Consider the following 17,004-nt stretch of genomic DNA (forward strand, 5'->3'; position numbering starts at 1 on the left):
TGTATTCTTTTTGATTGCTTGTATGTTGTTCAGGATAGCAGAAAAATAGCAGACAATGCTGGAAAGCAATTAGAAATTCTGGAAGAAACAAACATCCAGTTAAGGCAAGAATGAATTTAAATTATGTATATATTGTAAGAGTCCTTTGAAGTTATATAGCATAATTCACTTTCAGTTATAAAATGTTACTGAATATCTTTTAGTTATGAAGTCATAAGCAACTTACTCTCAAATTTAAACACAATGTGATAATGAAATAAATATGTTACATTGAGAATGACAATTGTAGCAAGTGGAGAGGCAGTGGATGGATGGGTTATCTGTTAATAGAGCACGGGTTTTGTTGTTGTTGTATCCCTATCTTTAATTATTTGTTATTATTAATGGTGCTTTCAACTGCTATAAAGCAATAGTAACTGTTTGTTATCTTGACACACAGGAATGAACTAGAGTCTCTGAAAGAGAAGATGAAAATGACAGATAAAGAGGCAAAAAACAAACTGGATACAAGTGAAGAAAATGTATAACATCCATTTTCATGAACATTTTAATAATAATTGATCACTGAGGAAAATGTTTATCATAAAAGTTAAGATTTTGCTTCATAAACTTAATAGGCAATAGGCTCTGCATAGAGATCCAGAGTGTTTTTCACTTTAGGCTTAAACCTGGCACATGCTTTAGTCAGGTCCATAATGCTAATGTAAATGCTACATTGTCTAGCACAGCGGTCCCCAACCTTCTAGTAGTCGGGGACCGCCTCTGAGGGTGGGAGAGAGCTGGCGGTCCGGCTGCCACTGCTGCTCGCAAATGCGCATGCACAGAGCTGCCGCGCGCGTGCGTTTTCACCAGCAGGGGGGCGCAAACACGCATGCGTGGCAGCTCCGTGCGTGCGCATTTGCGTTACTGGCGTGCCGGCGGCCGTTCCTGCTTCTTCCCCCCCTCTCACTGCGGGGGGGGGGGGAGGAAAGCGCGGCTGCTGGCGGCCCGGTACCATGGCCTTTGCGGCCCGGTACTGGGCCACGGACCGGGGGTTGAGGACCCCTGGTCTAGCATATCTGCCTTATGAATGTCCCTCCCATTTCCCTGGAACAAAGTAATAAAAAATATTCTTAAAGTGACAGGACCTAGGAAACTGAGTTCAGATTCAATGACCTGAACTGCTTAAGAGATCTGTGAACTGTTTATTTTGGCATGAATGACATTTCTGGCATGAATGCCATTTGTGATTCATAGCTTCATTATGCAGTTATAATTGTTATGGTTATGATTAGGCACATTTAATTTGGTTATGTGGATAATTTCTCAGTGTCCCCATATTCATTCTTTTATGAGATAAATTAATTTAGTGTAGGAAAGTTGATTTTACATTTTTACATAATGAAATTAATTCATAATGAGTCTGTAAATTGAGAACTTCCATAAATGCAAAAGAAACAAACAAAAATATTTAAAATTACGAGAGTACCAAAGATTTTTTTTAATGTCATAGTTTACAATATGTTTGCAGGTTAGAAACACTGAAAAAGAAATGTTAAAAAAGGAAAAACAACTGAAGACATTAGAAAATAAGGTATGAAAAGTAAGACTTTGTTGGAACAAATGTCAGGGAAGAAGGGGAGAGACTGTAGGGATTACTGATAGCTGTTTGAGTACTCTCAGTCAAAGGCCAGGAAGAAGGTGGTCAGCTCATCTTCTCTGTCTGAGACCACAACCCAGAGACATACAGGTAAAAAAATAACAAGATGATAGAAGGAAAAGGATTTATTTATAGCATGTGATCCTAAGATTCTGGCTGCCAGGTAAGAAATGTTGTTTTGCCATTTCCTGGTCCCATGTAGCTATCCTGGTATTTCTTGGAGGTTACCCTTCCAAGTGCTAGTCAGGGCCAACCCTGCCTAGCTTCTGAGACCTGATAGAATCAGGCTTGCCAGATTGGGCGGTGGAAGAAGAAGACTGTAAGCTTGAACCCCATCTCATTTCCTTCCTAAAGGGGGAGCAGACTTCCATGTACTTGCAGGGCATGAGATCTTCACAATTACACAATTAGGAAATCAAATGGTTTACATATTTCCCCCTTACATTTCCCCCCACATTTCTTCCTTAGAGATGAACAAGATGTTGGGGTCATGAACTATTAAGAGTAAGCTTTGACTCTTGAAAGCTTATATCCAAAAATCTTGTTAGTCTCTGTGCTACTGGACTTCAATCTAGTTCTTCTATTGCAGACCAAATTGACTACCTTACTTATACTATCCCTATATAAACTGAAGTGACTTTAGTGAATATTTTAAAATTTATGATATTAATATACTACTTTTCTAGTCAGTATTTATTATGAATAATTATTATCTGCAGAGGTGCATGATTAGTAAATTGTTGAATAAAATTAAGCAATAGCAACCATTTTTAAAATAATGTTAATTGATATATCTATTTTTTAAAGATTAACAGTTTAAAGAAACAGATTGAAAATAAAACAAAACACATTGAAGAACTGCAGCAAGAAGTAAGAACAACTTTAGAGTTATACAAATATAGACATATTCAGAATAAGAGTAGATTAGATAAAGATAAAGAGTAGATAAAGATATCCCAATGTAGTTTTGTGGTAGTAATGTTTCCTTCAGCAACAAAGGTATTTTTAGAATATGCAATTTAACTGGATATGGATTATAATCAAAATCATTAAAATTACTGACTGAATCTTGTGAGAAGTCCAACATACCTTTCATGTCATGAACTGCTACCAGTTCTAAACAAAAATCTTAAAGATATAACAATCCTGCTGGATTATACTAGTTCATCTAGTTCAGCATCCTGGACTCTAGAGTGCCTAGAGTGCCAACAAATAGGACACAGGTTTTTGGGCATAGAGAGAGCCAATAGGACTCTAGAGTGCCCTAGAGCACTCAACACCTTTTACTGAGGCCCAGTCTGTGGGGGGGGGTAGTTTACTCCTCTACCCTCAACCACTGCCCTAACGCTCTCTGATCGCTATGGTAATGTTTAAACATCCCTTCAAAATAAGATACAGACATGCCACAACAATGAACATGAGGAACATTTTATTTTCATGGAAATTTTAACTCATGACAATGACAAATCAATGGGAACCCTGAGCTTGTTTCTCTGCAACGAGATAGTCCCATCTGGGAGTGATGGGAGACAATGACACCCGAAGTGTGTTGTAAAGGGCCGGGGGGGGGGGATGAAGTAAAGGGCCGGGGGGGGGAGAAGGCGTCCTTCGGGGCCCACCTCCAATTAGTTGAAGGACCACATGTGGTCCATGGCCTACAGGTTGCGGATCGCTACCAACAAATAGGATTTAGGTTTTTGGCCATAGAGAGCCAATAAAGAGGGCTTGGCTCCTAACACTGGTATTCTGAGGTTTACTGCTTCTGAATGTGTAGGATTCCTTTGGTCTTGGCTAGTAGCCATTGTAAAGGGTCTACCCTTCAATCTATCTAATCCCCCATTAACGCCATCTCTGCTTGTGGCCATACTGCCTCACTGGCAGTGAATTCCACAATTTAGTTATTCATTGTTTAAAGAATTTCTTCCTTTTGACCATCAGTTTCATTGGGTGCCCTGGAGTTCTGGTAGTGTGAGAGACAGAAAAATCTCTTTATACTATGCATAATTTTATAAATCTCTCCCATTTATGTCCCCCCACCATAGTTGTCCTAAACTGAAAAACCTCAACCCCCCTTAGGTTTTTTTCATTGTTGGTTTCCATGTTCCCTACTTTTTTCAGCAGTGCAGTACCTTTACGAGATATGGAATCAGAATTGTATATAGTAGGCGTCCCCAACCTTTTCGAGCAGACACCTTTGGAATTCTGAATCTAGTTGATGGGTGCAACCACAAAAATGGTTGCCACAGGGGGCAGGACCAACTACAAAATATCAGGGAGTGAGGTTATATATAACTAACATGACATTTCAAGTAGAAGCTCTGTTTAGCAGAATGGCTTTTTAAAATGTACATATTTTATCAAATATTTTTTGCTATATACACAATAAGGCAGTGAAGACTCTTGTGCTATGATGCCAGCTGTGACTGAAGCAATTTTAAAAAACTCTGTACAGACAGCTGTCTAATGACCCTGTTGGGCAAAAACTCCAGGACATACACCATGATGGAGATGACTGATACACAGATTCTAATTGAAATTATACTATTTCTCTACCTCAGAATTTCACACAGTTTGAAGAGACTCCAACAGACCATCCAGTCCAGCCCCCCACTGTCTCGGGAGCTTAAAAAACACACACCCGAGAGATGCTCATCCAATCTCTCTCTAAAAACTTCCAACAAAGGAGACTCCACCACCCTATAAATAGCCCTCACTGTAAGAAAATGCTTCCTAATCTGGGGGAACTGCAATCTTGTATTTTCAACTGTTTTCCTAATAATCCTAATCTTTTTTTCACACTGAGTTAATGTTTTCATTAAGCTACCTACTACAACCTCAAGATCTCCTTCCCACCCAGTTTATGCCTTAAATTTTCAGCATAATTATTTTACTCACTGGAGCAAGCCATGACTGATTAAGCAATCTGTCATGAAAATCTTTTCATAGTGTGCAACTGTTTTTGTTTTACATTCACATATGGGCCGCTGCTAGAATACACCCAGAGCCTTGGATTGAATTTAGCCATCTTTTGACAACTCAAGTGCTGTCAAGATCCACAGTCTTCAGCCCAGTATGTCTAAGACTTCAAGGATTAGATGCCTTTGTACTTCTTTCTCCTTTTTCACTGCCTGAAATTATAGCCATCACATGATAACATTTGTCTACAAGTCATCTTTAACCGGTCCTATTAAATAAAAGAGTAAGGCCACCTGGGGAGGAGTTAGGGCAGGCCCTGTCCAGGATAAAAACTCAGAGGGCCCAATCAGGAGCAGCAAAGCGGCTCCTGATTGGGCCCTCCGAGTGTCCATCCAGGGCCAAGCAGCCAATGGGGAGGCGCGCAAAGTGCCTTCCTATTGGCCCCTCACCAGGACAGACCAAAATTCCATTCACCCAGTCCAAACTGGCTGCCAGTCTGCTCCTGACCACCGCAGGGAGAAGTCAGTAGGGCTTCCAAGGGGGATGAGAACAGAGCCTTGGACAGGCTGCGCCAGCCCTTTTCGCCCCAAGGGTGTCCTAACTGCCATGTCCATATGTAAATTGCCTCAGAACCCTGACAGACCTGGCAGGAGGCTGCAGAGTGCTCCCCCTCCCCCCTTCAGGCCTGCTGTGAAGGAACCTCTGACAGGCCCTGACTGAGGGGAGGAGGCCTTCCCAAGAGCAATGCAGGGGAGCCTTAGGGGCCTTCCTTTTGAGGGGGGGGGACTTACCCCTTCTGCCAAACAGTTGCCTGACAGGGAGGCCACAGAAAAGCCCCTTCTCACTTAAAATACTGCTCTGGCCAGAGGTTAGACACAGCCAAGCCATGTGTCTTTCTTCTTTGCAACTCAATGCAGATTTGAGGCCACTGCACAGCGTTATTCTGCAGAGGAAACTGGCTCTTTTGTCTCCTGTTTCATCTGCACAACAACCCTGTGCAGTAGGCCTCAAGTCTTTCAATTCAACAACAGCCTGTGTGGGAAGCCTTAAATGTTTCTTCTCTACCACAACCCTGTCCAAAGTAGCCCTTTCTGCCTGGGGAGCTGATCTTTATACTCTGCAAGTGAGCTGTAATTCCAGGAGCTCTCCAGGCCACACCTGTAGGTTGGCTACCCCTGGGTTGGAAATATTCCTGGAGGTTTGGAGGTGGGACTTCAAAATCGCACAATGCCTTAGAGTCCAGCCTTCAAATGAGCCATTTTTGCCTGCAGTTGGTAGGGAGTGGTGCAGGAGTATCCCTCCTGGCCTATGGGTTATGGCCAGCCCTTACCAGCAACTGTTTGTATTCTGGGGCGCAGACAGGCAGACCAGCATCAGTCCTGTGAGTCTGGAAAGTGCAGGATTATCTAAATAAATATTTACAGCCTGAAACTAAATAGAGAACAAGTAAATGTCTGGAGACACATAGTAACTGAAATAGTAACTGGCAAATAACCTTGGCCTGGCAAATAAAAAAACAGTATAAAAAACCTTACTAAGGTCAAGACTGCTGTGCACAGAGAGTCTTCCTTTTAGGGTTGCCAGCTTCCCTGTGAGGCTCGCTACCCCACCTCCCTCATGGGGAGTCTGCTATGGGGAGAGAAGGGGAAGACGATTGGAAAATGCTTTGAGACACCTGAGGCCTGCTGGGTCACTGCGGCCTATTCCCAGTTCTCTCAGATCTCTCACAACCCCACATACCTCACAGGTTGACTATTGTGGAGAGACAAATGGAAAAGGTGTTTGTAAACCGCTTTGAGACTTCTTTGGGTAGTAAGCAATAGGGTACAAAAATCCATTCTTCTAAGGAGCAACCATGAAAGAAGCATGTGGGCACATAACATTTTACCAACAGTGAAAATATGGGTGACAGAAGGAACAGGGTGGACACCTGTGTACTGTGACTACCCCAAGTGTATTAGGGCAGAGGGGCATTTCGGTGAATGTGGCCTAATTCACACAAGAAGGGAAATGACGCAGAACTGGGGGGAATTAGTTGCCATGTAATCTTCCCCTAAGAAGAGTCTCCAGTCTGATTTTCCCTTCACATATCTGAGGACATGGTTCTGGAAAGCTCATCTGTAACCACTATGCCAAAATTCCCAAATGTCAGTCTTCTCCCACACTCAACGAACATTCCACACCACAGGTTCTTGCCACCCATATCTCCACACCCATGGCCTCATTTGCCACCATGCCACCACAACCTCCCACACAACACACACATTCAACCCCATGCCCTTACAGACTGGACAACTCCTCCCCTTCCTCTTCCCACTGCCAAGCTCTAGCGCCCGTTGTATTCTTGGAGACAATGGGCTTTGCCCCTAGTTACAGTAATAAAACTGGAACAATAGCTTGATGGAAGTTTCAGGTGTAAAGAAACAGGGAGAGAGAAACTTAAATACTCCCTTCCCACTTATTTCTTTCCTACATAAATGTTGAAGGCAGTTTGCAAAGAAGGATAATTTAACCTTCATTGATATTGCAGTATAACATGCACTTTGCCCCTTGGACAAATTGTTCTCTTGTGAGAAAGGAAATGGGAATCCTGGCCCAATTTGTTTAAATAGATCACTATATTTAGTTGCAGCATATTAATTCAATGTCAATGTGAAACAAAACATACAGTATCTAGACATAGTATTCAAGAGACTTGTTTTCTGAGAATGGAAAGGCAGAGGCTGCTTTCCACCTTGTTCTGTTAACCTCTAATGACTCTAAGCTTGCCTGCAGAAGTCCAGTTGCCCTTCTTTGAGCATGTGAAGACGTTTGCCTAGAACTTATTGCCACCACCAGCAGGAGGACTATCTGGTAGGCAATTGCCCAGATCAGCTGTCTGGTGTGAGGTTTCTGTCCTTTGTCTGCCAGTTCTGTGACTGGTTCAGGCAAAGAATCCCCCTTCCCATTAGACTTTGTCTTTTACTTGGTAGGTGCTTCTGAAAGATCTTTTCCCTCAAACTTGGCTACTGACCCTAGAACTTTATTGTAATCATTCAGGTGAATATTTGAGAGTTAAATAAGGAATTAGAATGTCAGCTGGAGTTCATCATATTGGTAGAAGTGTTAGCTATTATTCTCAATACATTGGATTTGGGATAATTATAATGCGTTATTAAAGTTTTTAAGTTGCTATGAGTATTGTAATATTGGCAGTTTTAAATAAATATTTAAATAACAAACTTTTAAAATGTTAACAGAATAAGGCTTTGAGAAAGAAAGTTGCAACAGAAAGCAAGCAATGTAGTATTACTGAAGACAAGGTAGGCAAAATTTGGGATTGTTATATTTAAATCATTGTCAAGGGACTGCAACCAGGATCCTTTGGAAGGGAGCAGAGCAAGTAAGACAAAAGACCCAAAGGACTGAAGTATGAGTCCTCATATCCCAAGGTAGACCTGCCACCAGGGTAGATCTGCTACTGTAGCCAGAGACCAAGGGACAAATTCTTAAGCCCTCCTGGAACTAAAAATCAAAAAAGTCACCCTTGCAATGTAGGATGCTTACAAGGTGAGTTTCACAAAATAATCTCATAGCTGTCTGCAGACCTTTGTGGGCCTGATTCTAATTAACCAATCAACTGTTAAGCAGATTATGTAACTTGACCATCAGGCTGATTGCTAAGCAGGTGATCTGACCAATCTAAAGGGTTTGTCAGTTAAACTGGAAGCCATGCAGCTACATTGGATTCACTTTTCTCCTACCCATGAGCACAGGCACTAACAAGTTGAAATGCACCCTCCTAGATTCTCATGTTTTTGAAGCTACCAAGCCTACTGGCATGACTGGCAGCTGGATTACCATCTCCCTTACCAGAATCTTTGAAGCTTCAAGCAGCTTGTTATAGCTTGTTTACACAGACATGAGTCCTGCTGTAACTTGATAGCATGCTCTCCTCTACCAGAATCCTGTACAGACGGCTTAGTCCTGTCTGGAACTGGATTCCTATTTGTGTGCGTAGCTATTGTCTTGAGAGCCAGCGTGGTGTAGTGGTTAAAGAGCAGTGGACTCTAATATGGAGAACCAGGCTGGAGTCCCCACTCCTCCACAGGGAGCCAGCTGGGTAACCTTGGGCTAGTCCCAGTTCTTTTGGTGCTGTTCTCCCTCATCAGTTCTCTTGAAAGCCAGTTTGGTGTAGTGGTTATGAGTGTGGACTTCTAATCTGGCAGGCCAGGTTCGATTCTGCGCTCCCCCACATGCAACCAGCTGGGTGACCTTGGGCTCGCCACGGCACTGATAAAACTGTTCTGACCGGACAGTGATATCAGCGCTCTCTCAGCCTCACCCACCCCAAAGGGTGTCTGTTGTGGGGAGAGGAATGGGAAGGTGACTGTAAGCCGCTTTGAGCCTCCTTTGGGTAGGGAAAAGCGGCATATAAGAACCAACTCTTCTTCTTCTTCTTCTTCTTGGAGCTCTCTCTGCCCCACCTACCTCACAGGGCATCTGCTGGGAGGAGAGGAGCCAATTTGGGGCTCCTTTGGGTAGTAAAAAGTGGGTATAATTGTTTGTCTCTAGTGCACTGTGTTTGCCAAATGACATATGCCTGCTCAGGACAGACATACTCTAAGTTTAATATCTGGTTGTTGTGCGTTTTCTGGGCTGTGTGGCTGTGGTCTGATGACCTTTGGCCAGTTACAGTGGCTGGCATCGTGCCTGCTTAGAGTAGTAGTTAAGAGTGGAGGCTTCTAATCTGGTGAACCAAGTTTGATTTCCAGATCCTCCACATGGAGCCAGCTTGGCCTAATCACAGTCCTGTTAGAAGCTGTTCTAACAACAGATTTTCTCAGAGGCCTCTCAGCCTCACCTACTTCAAAATATCTCTTGTGTGGAGAGGAAGGGAAGGCAATTATAAACCACTTTGAGATCCCTTCGGGCAGTGAAAAACAGGATATATAAATCAACTCTTCTTTTTGCCCTCATTAAAGCCATCACATGAACAATTTAAAACATGCATGATAATACATTATAAAATAAACTAAATCCTTCTCCCAACCATATCTCAGTAAAAGAGTATAAAAATAAATAAATGATGATACATATAAAACAGTTAAAATCAATTAAAAACACATATCCATCCCAATATTTCCATTAATAAAGGGAAGAGTATTTTTGCTGGTTCATGCATCAGGCTACAGGCCTTCAACTTGGAAAAACTTTTCAGGGAGCATTGCAAGGGGAAGGTGAGAAAATTCTTTTCCACTGAAGGAAGTTTCTTTTGTCAATGAAAATTTCCCATGTGAATAGAACATTAAAATCCGAATGGCCAGCCTAATCTGAAATCACTGTAAATACTTGTAGTAATTTCTAGTATAGCACTGAACTACTTAGTATCAATAAAAGAACAAGATCCTCCATCAAATATGTAGATAAATTTCCCTACTGAGACCATCAAGGGGAAGCCTGATTTGAGATAGCTATGTTATAAGCATAATTTTGATATTTAATATATATAATACCTCATAATAGTAGGACCATTTTGCCCAAATACTGTTCCCCTTGTTCTCACAGCATCATGGTGCATTCATGCACCTTTGAAGATTTTTGGGCTTTTCTCCAATCTTTCCTAAAATTGCTTTGCAGTGAACTCATGGGCAAGATCACAGCAAAGTCTGACTAGCTGGTGTGTGGCAGCCATTTAAACTGCCTCTTGGGTTTGTGGTAGCCATTTTCTCCCATTTTCTTCCTTCACCATTGGGAAGTTATTTATTTTATTTTTATTAACAATTCTTTTAAACACATTTTAAGCTAGTGGCCATTGCTACAATTTGTTGTATTTAATTCCCTTTTACATGAAAAGAATCATGAAGGTATGAGAAAGAGAACTACTCTTCCTATGCTATCTGCTGTCACTTGGAAGTCCAAGGTGTTTTAAATGAAAAATCTGCAATAAAGTACAATAAAATACATCAGATGTAGGTCACATGACTTAGATGGACTTTATTAGTAGATGAGGCAAGATTAAGACTAATACTTCCTTAGAGGACATAATATTTTTGTCAGCTATTGATAGGAATTATAGGTACATTAATTTTCTAAGAGTCTCCTGCATTTCTTTGCTTTCCACTGTTTCCTGACTGTTTCATATGCACAGCTACTTTGAAGACATATCTGGAAGTGGTTCCTAACTTCTCCTCTTACCAAGAGATGGGAGAGACACAACAACCTGAAAGATGCTAGATATTTGCAGGACAGGAGAATGTATACTCACATCTATGGCTGATTCAGAAATAGTACTGAATTAAAAATATTTATTATTTAAAGGTGACTACACTGCAGCTAGAACTGGAAAATATAACTAAAATGCATAAAGTAACAGTTGACAGCTACAGAAATGAAATTGAGATGGGAAAGGCAACTGAAAAAAAACTTCTCAAAGAGGTAAGAGTTGAGTTTTTGTATTTTTTAAAAACATATAAGGGTGGAATAAAGGCTATTTTATTAATACATATTTTTCTAAATATGAGTAAAATCACATAAATGCATGTAATTTTCATACAAACAAATACTTACCAATTCTTGACTTTCTCAGCCAGAGGAAGACTCCCTGTTTGTTGGATGATTTCTTTAACCTTGTATGGAGGCATGTCTTCACTAGTGGGAGGTATGGTGACTTTGACCTCCAGTTGGGAGTGAATAGAGATGGGTTCACCATGACCAATTATGCATGGGAGGATAAGCTGGGGTGGTGCTTGTACAGCAGCCGGGCAAATTCCCACTGACGCACAATGTCGCCATCAGCTAGCTCCCTCCTGGTCCTTGCCCAGTTTAGGGCCTCTGATGCCCTGTGGTAATTCCCTGTGATTTTTCAGCATTCCCTTTTCTAATGCTGGTGCCATCAGTGCCTATGCTGAGCCAGTTCTGTGCCTACAGGGGAGAGCTGGGCCTCGAAGACCTGACTCCTCCCTCCCACCTATGGTCCCAGCACAAAATGCCTTGTTCAACTCCACTCCCCCCCCCCCCATGGTGGGATAGCGGCATGCTGCTATTCCACTGTCATGCAGGGAACCCCCTTGCTGCCTCAGTGTGGTGTGGTTGAACTTTTCTACCCTGAAGTTGTGCATGCACATGCACAGCTCCGTGACAGACTATGTGCACTGGGGAATTCTTCCCTCGTTACTACATGGGAAGTGGCAGAGCATGCTGCCCTGCTGCTAGAAACTGGCATCAGCCTGTTGCAGCTTTCAGCATGCAAAATTGGTCCATGTGATGAAAGAAGGGGGAGAGAAAATGTTATTTTTTTAAGTACATTTAGTTGAAGACAGTACTGAATGTAAGACATCACCGTACTCCCAATGTTATACACATAAAATTATTACTGGATATAACTGTAACTTGTATGTGAAAGTAAGATGACCCCTTCTTATTTTCCACAGCACGCCAGGAGGGTAGTAGGTTTGGTGGGGGCAAACAAAGAAAAGAATGAACTGGAAGTCCACATATCATCAGCCCCTTTGACTACCCACATAGTCAGAGACTAAGAGACCAAGACCTTTAGCCTTTTCTAGGTTTAGTCGAGAAACAACTCTGTAAGGTTGTATACTCATAAGGTTTACTCCCAACAACATAATTTATTTGTTAACTGTAGCCAATTTGTGCCAAAGTACAGGACTTGTATTGAAGCATCTGAATTCAAGAACACACCGAATATAATTAAAGTGACATTAAAGGAATGATTAGAAATATACAACAAAAGAGCAAAGAACTGTGAGGATAAAATAACAAAACTAGATTGTTAATCAAGATACATACAAACAATGGTTGTTTAATCCAGAGGTTACTTAGCAAGGCAAAGTACAAAAAAGTTCAAAATACAGGGCATTTCCACACATCATTAAAAATAGTGTTATGCCAGCTGAATGGTGTAGCGCTAAACATTATCGTGCCTCACAGCCACTCCTCACCTTCTTGCTGTCTCGTTCTTGTCTGCCACCTTTTCGTGCTTCTTACACTCCACAACTGCTGCTGGAATTGGTGGAAGAGAGCAACACGCTTTATACATGACTTTCTTCCACCTGTCAATTAATTTTGGCAACCAATCCCCTTTCTCCATGTTTTAAACCCCACGATTCCTGCTAGTTTTTTTTAATTAAATTTTAAATTAAATACTTCTCCATTTAAATGCCTATGCATCTAATCATAGATGCATCTAATCATAGATGCATAGTGATTTTTTGAATGCCACTCCTTATGGAATCATGAGTCTTGATACTTTACAAAAATAATCTTGTTCCTGATTTTTTGGGAGGGGGACTTTAGAGAGGCATGCTTTGTGTTACAGCTTTGGGAGAAAATTATTTCTGCCATCGCCTGCATGCTTGTCCACCTATTCATTGCTCCAGGTTGTTCTTAATTTTTAAAAAGCATTTCCCATCCCCCAGAAGAAGGGAGAGGGAGGCGGGTGCAAGGGCAGGACGCTGGAGGTGGAGGTAGAGCTGCTTCGCCTCCATACATTTCTTTTGCTTGTGGCCTCTGGTTGCCCTCCTGCAGCTTACCCTTTTTAGGTTGGGGAATCCACTTTATACAATTCTCCAACTAGCACCTTAAAATGGAGGATGTAGTGAGCAGTTTGCTGCCTGGACACTGGATGTTGGTGATGTCATGCGGAGTGGCCGGAATATAATGACTACATTTCACTACATTTAATGAGTGAGGAATTGCCCACAATATCAACTGATATCCAACTATATTTCCTTTCCTATTTATATTTCCTCATGACCTTTGCTGGCATGATTTAAGGTTAGCCAATCAAATGTAGGCTAATGATGTAACCCAAAAGGTGATGAAACCAATTAGATAAGATTGCCAATTATTTTCTGACATTCTGCAGCTGCATCAGACCCAATTAACAAGCTCACATAACCCCTTGTGTTCATAAGATGAAATATGTAGTCTCCTTTAGGGGGGCTTCAAGTCCTTAGGGCAGATGAAACACCCAGCATCTGTGGATGCCTTCTTCCCTTATCTCTCCATCTGCGTTGCTGTCAGCTTGACCTTGGTGTTCTGAGAGCAGAAATTTTTCATGTGCTATAGTCCTTAGCTTTAACCAATGTTTGAACAAGGGACTGTGACAGAACCACCTCTACACCATATTTTCTACCATTTCCCCCCTTGCTGGCCAGCTAATAAGGGATAACTGGGATTTGGGGTTCCTCCCTGCTGGCAGCCCTATCTGGAAAAAGAAATCCTCATCTGGCATTTGAGTAAGTATTGCAGCTGATATCTCCCGGTTCCTGCAGGACTTGTAGTCATATGGAAGGTTAGGTCCTTCTTTGCACTTCTTGTGCACATGTGGACATGTACAGAGCTCAAGAAGAAGACATAGCAACACTTAGTTGAGTGAAATAAAAATAGAAAGTTTTTTAGATTCCCCCCTCTCCAAAAAGAGAGGAAGATTATCAAGGAATAAGTACAGATCAAGTTTGGCAAGCCATAGATTCCATTCAAATCATCAGATGCAAGTTAGACAAAAGAAAACATACATTATCTACCAATTTATACTTTATAGTCATTCTAGAGAAACCTGCTTACCAGCATAGGTGGGGAGTCCTGGGATTCAGTCCCTCTTATTTCTTGAGCAATCTTTATACAGAATAATAAAGATATTATCAAGGAACTGTGTATTCACTGAAATCTTTGTCTGATTCACATTTTTTGTACTATAGGTAGAAAAAATACAATCTGTAGCTGATGAAGCAACAGCAATGAAGAAAGTACTAGACATTCAATGTCAGCACAAGATAATGGAAATGGTAGTACTTATGGAAAAACATAAGGTAAATGCTTTTTATTTGTATTTATAGTCTTATCCCACAATGCGATCTATTGTCAGAGGTAACTGTCTAGGGGTCTTGGTGCCATAGACACTTAAATTAAACAATTAAACAGGTTACAATCCAGGGTCTGTTTCATACATAACAATCCAAGGGTGTAGTTCACTGGCTTTGAATTTGGCTTTGAAATTTTATGATAGATAGATAGATAGATAGATAGATAGATAGATAGATAGATAGATAGATAGATAGATAGATAGATAGATAGATAGATAGATAGATAGATAGATAGATAGATGACTGTTAATCTTGTCTGATTTGATTGTAACAAAGTTAGACAGCCTACAACATTTGCCTAATATAGTCACACAGCGCAACTTCTGGGGTTTCCCAAGTCTGAAGAATGTTTCAGGGGGTTCTCAATGGTCAAAAAGTTGAGAAAGGCTGGCCTATGGTGTTCACTAGCACAGCTTTAATACTACCATTTAATGTTGTTGATATGCAGAGAACACTTGCATAGTTGGGCTTCCCCCACAGACTCACTTACTTAAATAAGCCTTTGTGCTGCAGCCCCTTATGCCTGCTGGAAAATCAATTAGTGTCTGCAGTAAAGCACAGGGGTTGCAGCTGGGATAGAACCAGCTAAAGAGGAAACACCCTAGAGGTGCTTGCTGCCACTTACAGGGTCTCTTTGAGTCCAAACCTTTGTCCTAATGTCTTTTCCACTCAGCATCAATATGATAAAACAATTGAAGAAAAGGATACAGAACTAGAATACTGTAAAACAAAAGAGCAACAGCTAACATCATCAATAAGATCTCTGGTAAGAACTATATTGACTCCCTTTAGAGCAATCTTCAGTTTATACATCTGGTGTGGCTAAGTATATCTAAATTGAAACTATAATTAATATTTGATTCTGTAATAAAAGAGTCAGATGTAGCTGGAACCAAGCTTCATTACTTATATCTCACTTTTCAGACAATTGTTTCTACAAACAGCCCTAATGAAGGCTATGCCTATAGGATTATAATCTTAAAAGACAAGACACAGGGAAAGGGGAAGTGAAGGGAAATTGTGGTTTAAATTTACATAGGCTGATCTTCTCTCACCAGAGTTCTTACATGGATGGGGAGGGGTGCAAGTATCTTGAGGGCTCGGGCCTATTATAGAATCTAGCTAGACTTGGGGAAACTGGCAGTAGGAGAACTGGCAGGGAGGGGAGATTTGGTCCCAGATGTTGCAAGAGCCTGGCTATAAATGACCATCCAACTTTGAGATATAGGGGAAAGTTAAGCTTGCAACTTTTTCAAAGTTCCATCTTATTTTCACACCCCCCCCAAGGAATTCTAAAGGTTGTGTAATTTCTTTCATTAAGATCAACAAAATTAATACAATGTAGTGTGCACAATAATGAGTTCTCTGGAACTCTTCATCAGGCTGGATACAAAAATACAAAAAGGAAGGGGAAAAGGATCTTTTTGGACATAATCTTAAATCCTTCCTTTGTATCCTTGATAGATTCAAACTGTAATGGGTTTAGGGAACAGGTAGTATCTGACGGCAATCATGGCCTTCTGGAAAGAAGATGTTCAAAATGGATACTAGGCAACTGAGCATATGAAAACAAGCAGTTTATCATGTGCCTCAGGGCCTGCCTCTTCTTACTAAGATTAACTGTAGTAAAGGTATGTGTGATTTCTGCCAATTGGCTGCTGACCTCTATGCTGACTCTCACCCTGTTGCTGAGGGCTACCTGACATTCAGGGCCTAACTGCAAGAGATGTTTGATGCAGTAAGGGTCTCCTCAATCTGAATTGCATCACACATCTCATGTAGTTAGGCCCCCAGAAGGATCCCCAAGGGCAGGTAACAGGAAGCTGTAGAGAGAAAAGGTAGATATTCATTTTGTGACTATTTTTTAGTCATAATTAATTGCATCTGACTCATGAAGCATCGAAGTATACAGACTTCAAAAGAAAAATTAATACATTCAGTTTAAAAAAAGACAGCTTTAAAACATAATCTTTTAAATCTAGCAATATGCTCTTTTGAAATGGAACACCAATATTTCCTATTCTGTTAAATTGTTATCCCCCCCTAAAGTTAAGGACCATATAAATGTGAGTTTTGAAATATTCCAATAAAACAGAAATGTCTCTAATTTTTGCCTGATTGTGATTTTTAGGAAAATGAGCTTGCTTGTCAGACAAATAAACTTTCCTCCCTTCAAGAGCAGCTTAAAAGAGAAATAGAGGAGAAGGTATTTCTTGACCATACACTTTATTCTTTATTTATTTATGCCATTTATTTACTTCTTGAGAGAAATTTTTGCTCCATAGTTGACTCATCTAACCTGCTCACACTGATCCATGCTTCTGTAATCTGTAGGCTAAACTGTAACATTTGTTTATCTTTGTGGCTTCTATGTAACTTTCACAGGCCTGTCACAGAGAAGAGCTAGCAAGCTTTAAAATGATGTGCTACCCTTCCATTCACAGAAGAGGCTGATTTTTCTGCCCCAAAGTCACATGATGTGGGAGGGACATGCACTTCTTCAATTCTGTTTTTGCTGCCACAGAGGACTGTTCAGCAAGCTGAAAGAATATTTACTTCAAATGAGGCATCAAATATCATCCC

At 41.0% G+C, this 17,004-nt stretch overlaps 1 protein-coding gene across 7 annotated transcripts in view; it reads left to right on the forward strand.

Moving 5' to 3' along the window:
* Positions 1–17,004, forward strand: part of SYCP1 (synaptonemal complex protein 1) — a 74,625-nt gene that overhangs the window by 50,543 nt on the left and 7,078 nt on the right. For 6 of the 7 annotated variants that reach the window (XM_077334986.1, XM_077334983.1, XM_077334990.1 and 3 more), the window contains 9 exons: positions 34–104; positions 440–521; positions 1,511–1,573; positions 2,447–2,509; positions 7,795–7,857; positions 10,856–10,972; positions 14,257–14,367; positions 15,095–15,187; positions 16,553–16,627. In XM_077334986.1, coding sequence (XP_077191101.1) covers positions 34–104; positions 440–521; positions 1,511–1,573; positions 2,447–2,509; positions 7,795–7,857; positions 10,856–10,972; positions 14,257–14,367; positions 15,095–15,187; positions 16,553–16,627 — 738 coding nt within the window. The remainder of the gene's footprint in view (positions 1–33; positions 105–439; positions 522–1,510; positions 1,574–2,446; positions 2,510–7,794; positions 7,858–10,855; positions 10,973–14,256; positions 14,368–15,094; positions 15,188–16,552; positions 16,628–17,004) is intronic. The other variant, XM_077334987.1, reaches the window with a different exon arrangement.

Source organism: Paroedura picta, chromosome 4, assembly GCF_049243985.1.
Source record: "Paroedura picta isolate Pp20150507F chromosome 4, Ppicta_v3.0, whole genome shotgun sequence".
NCBI lineage: Eukaryota > Metazoa > Chordata > Lepidosauria > Squamata > Gekkonidae > Paroedura > Paroedura picta.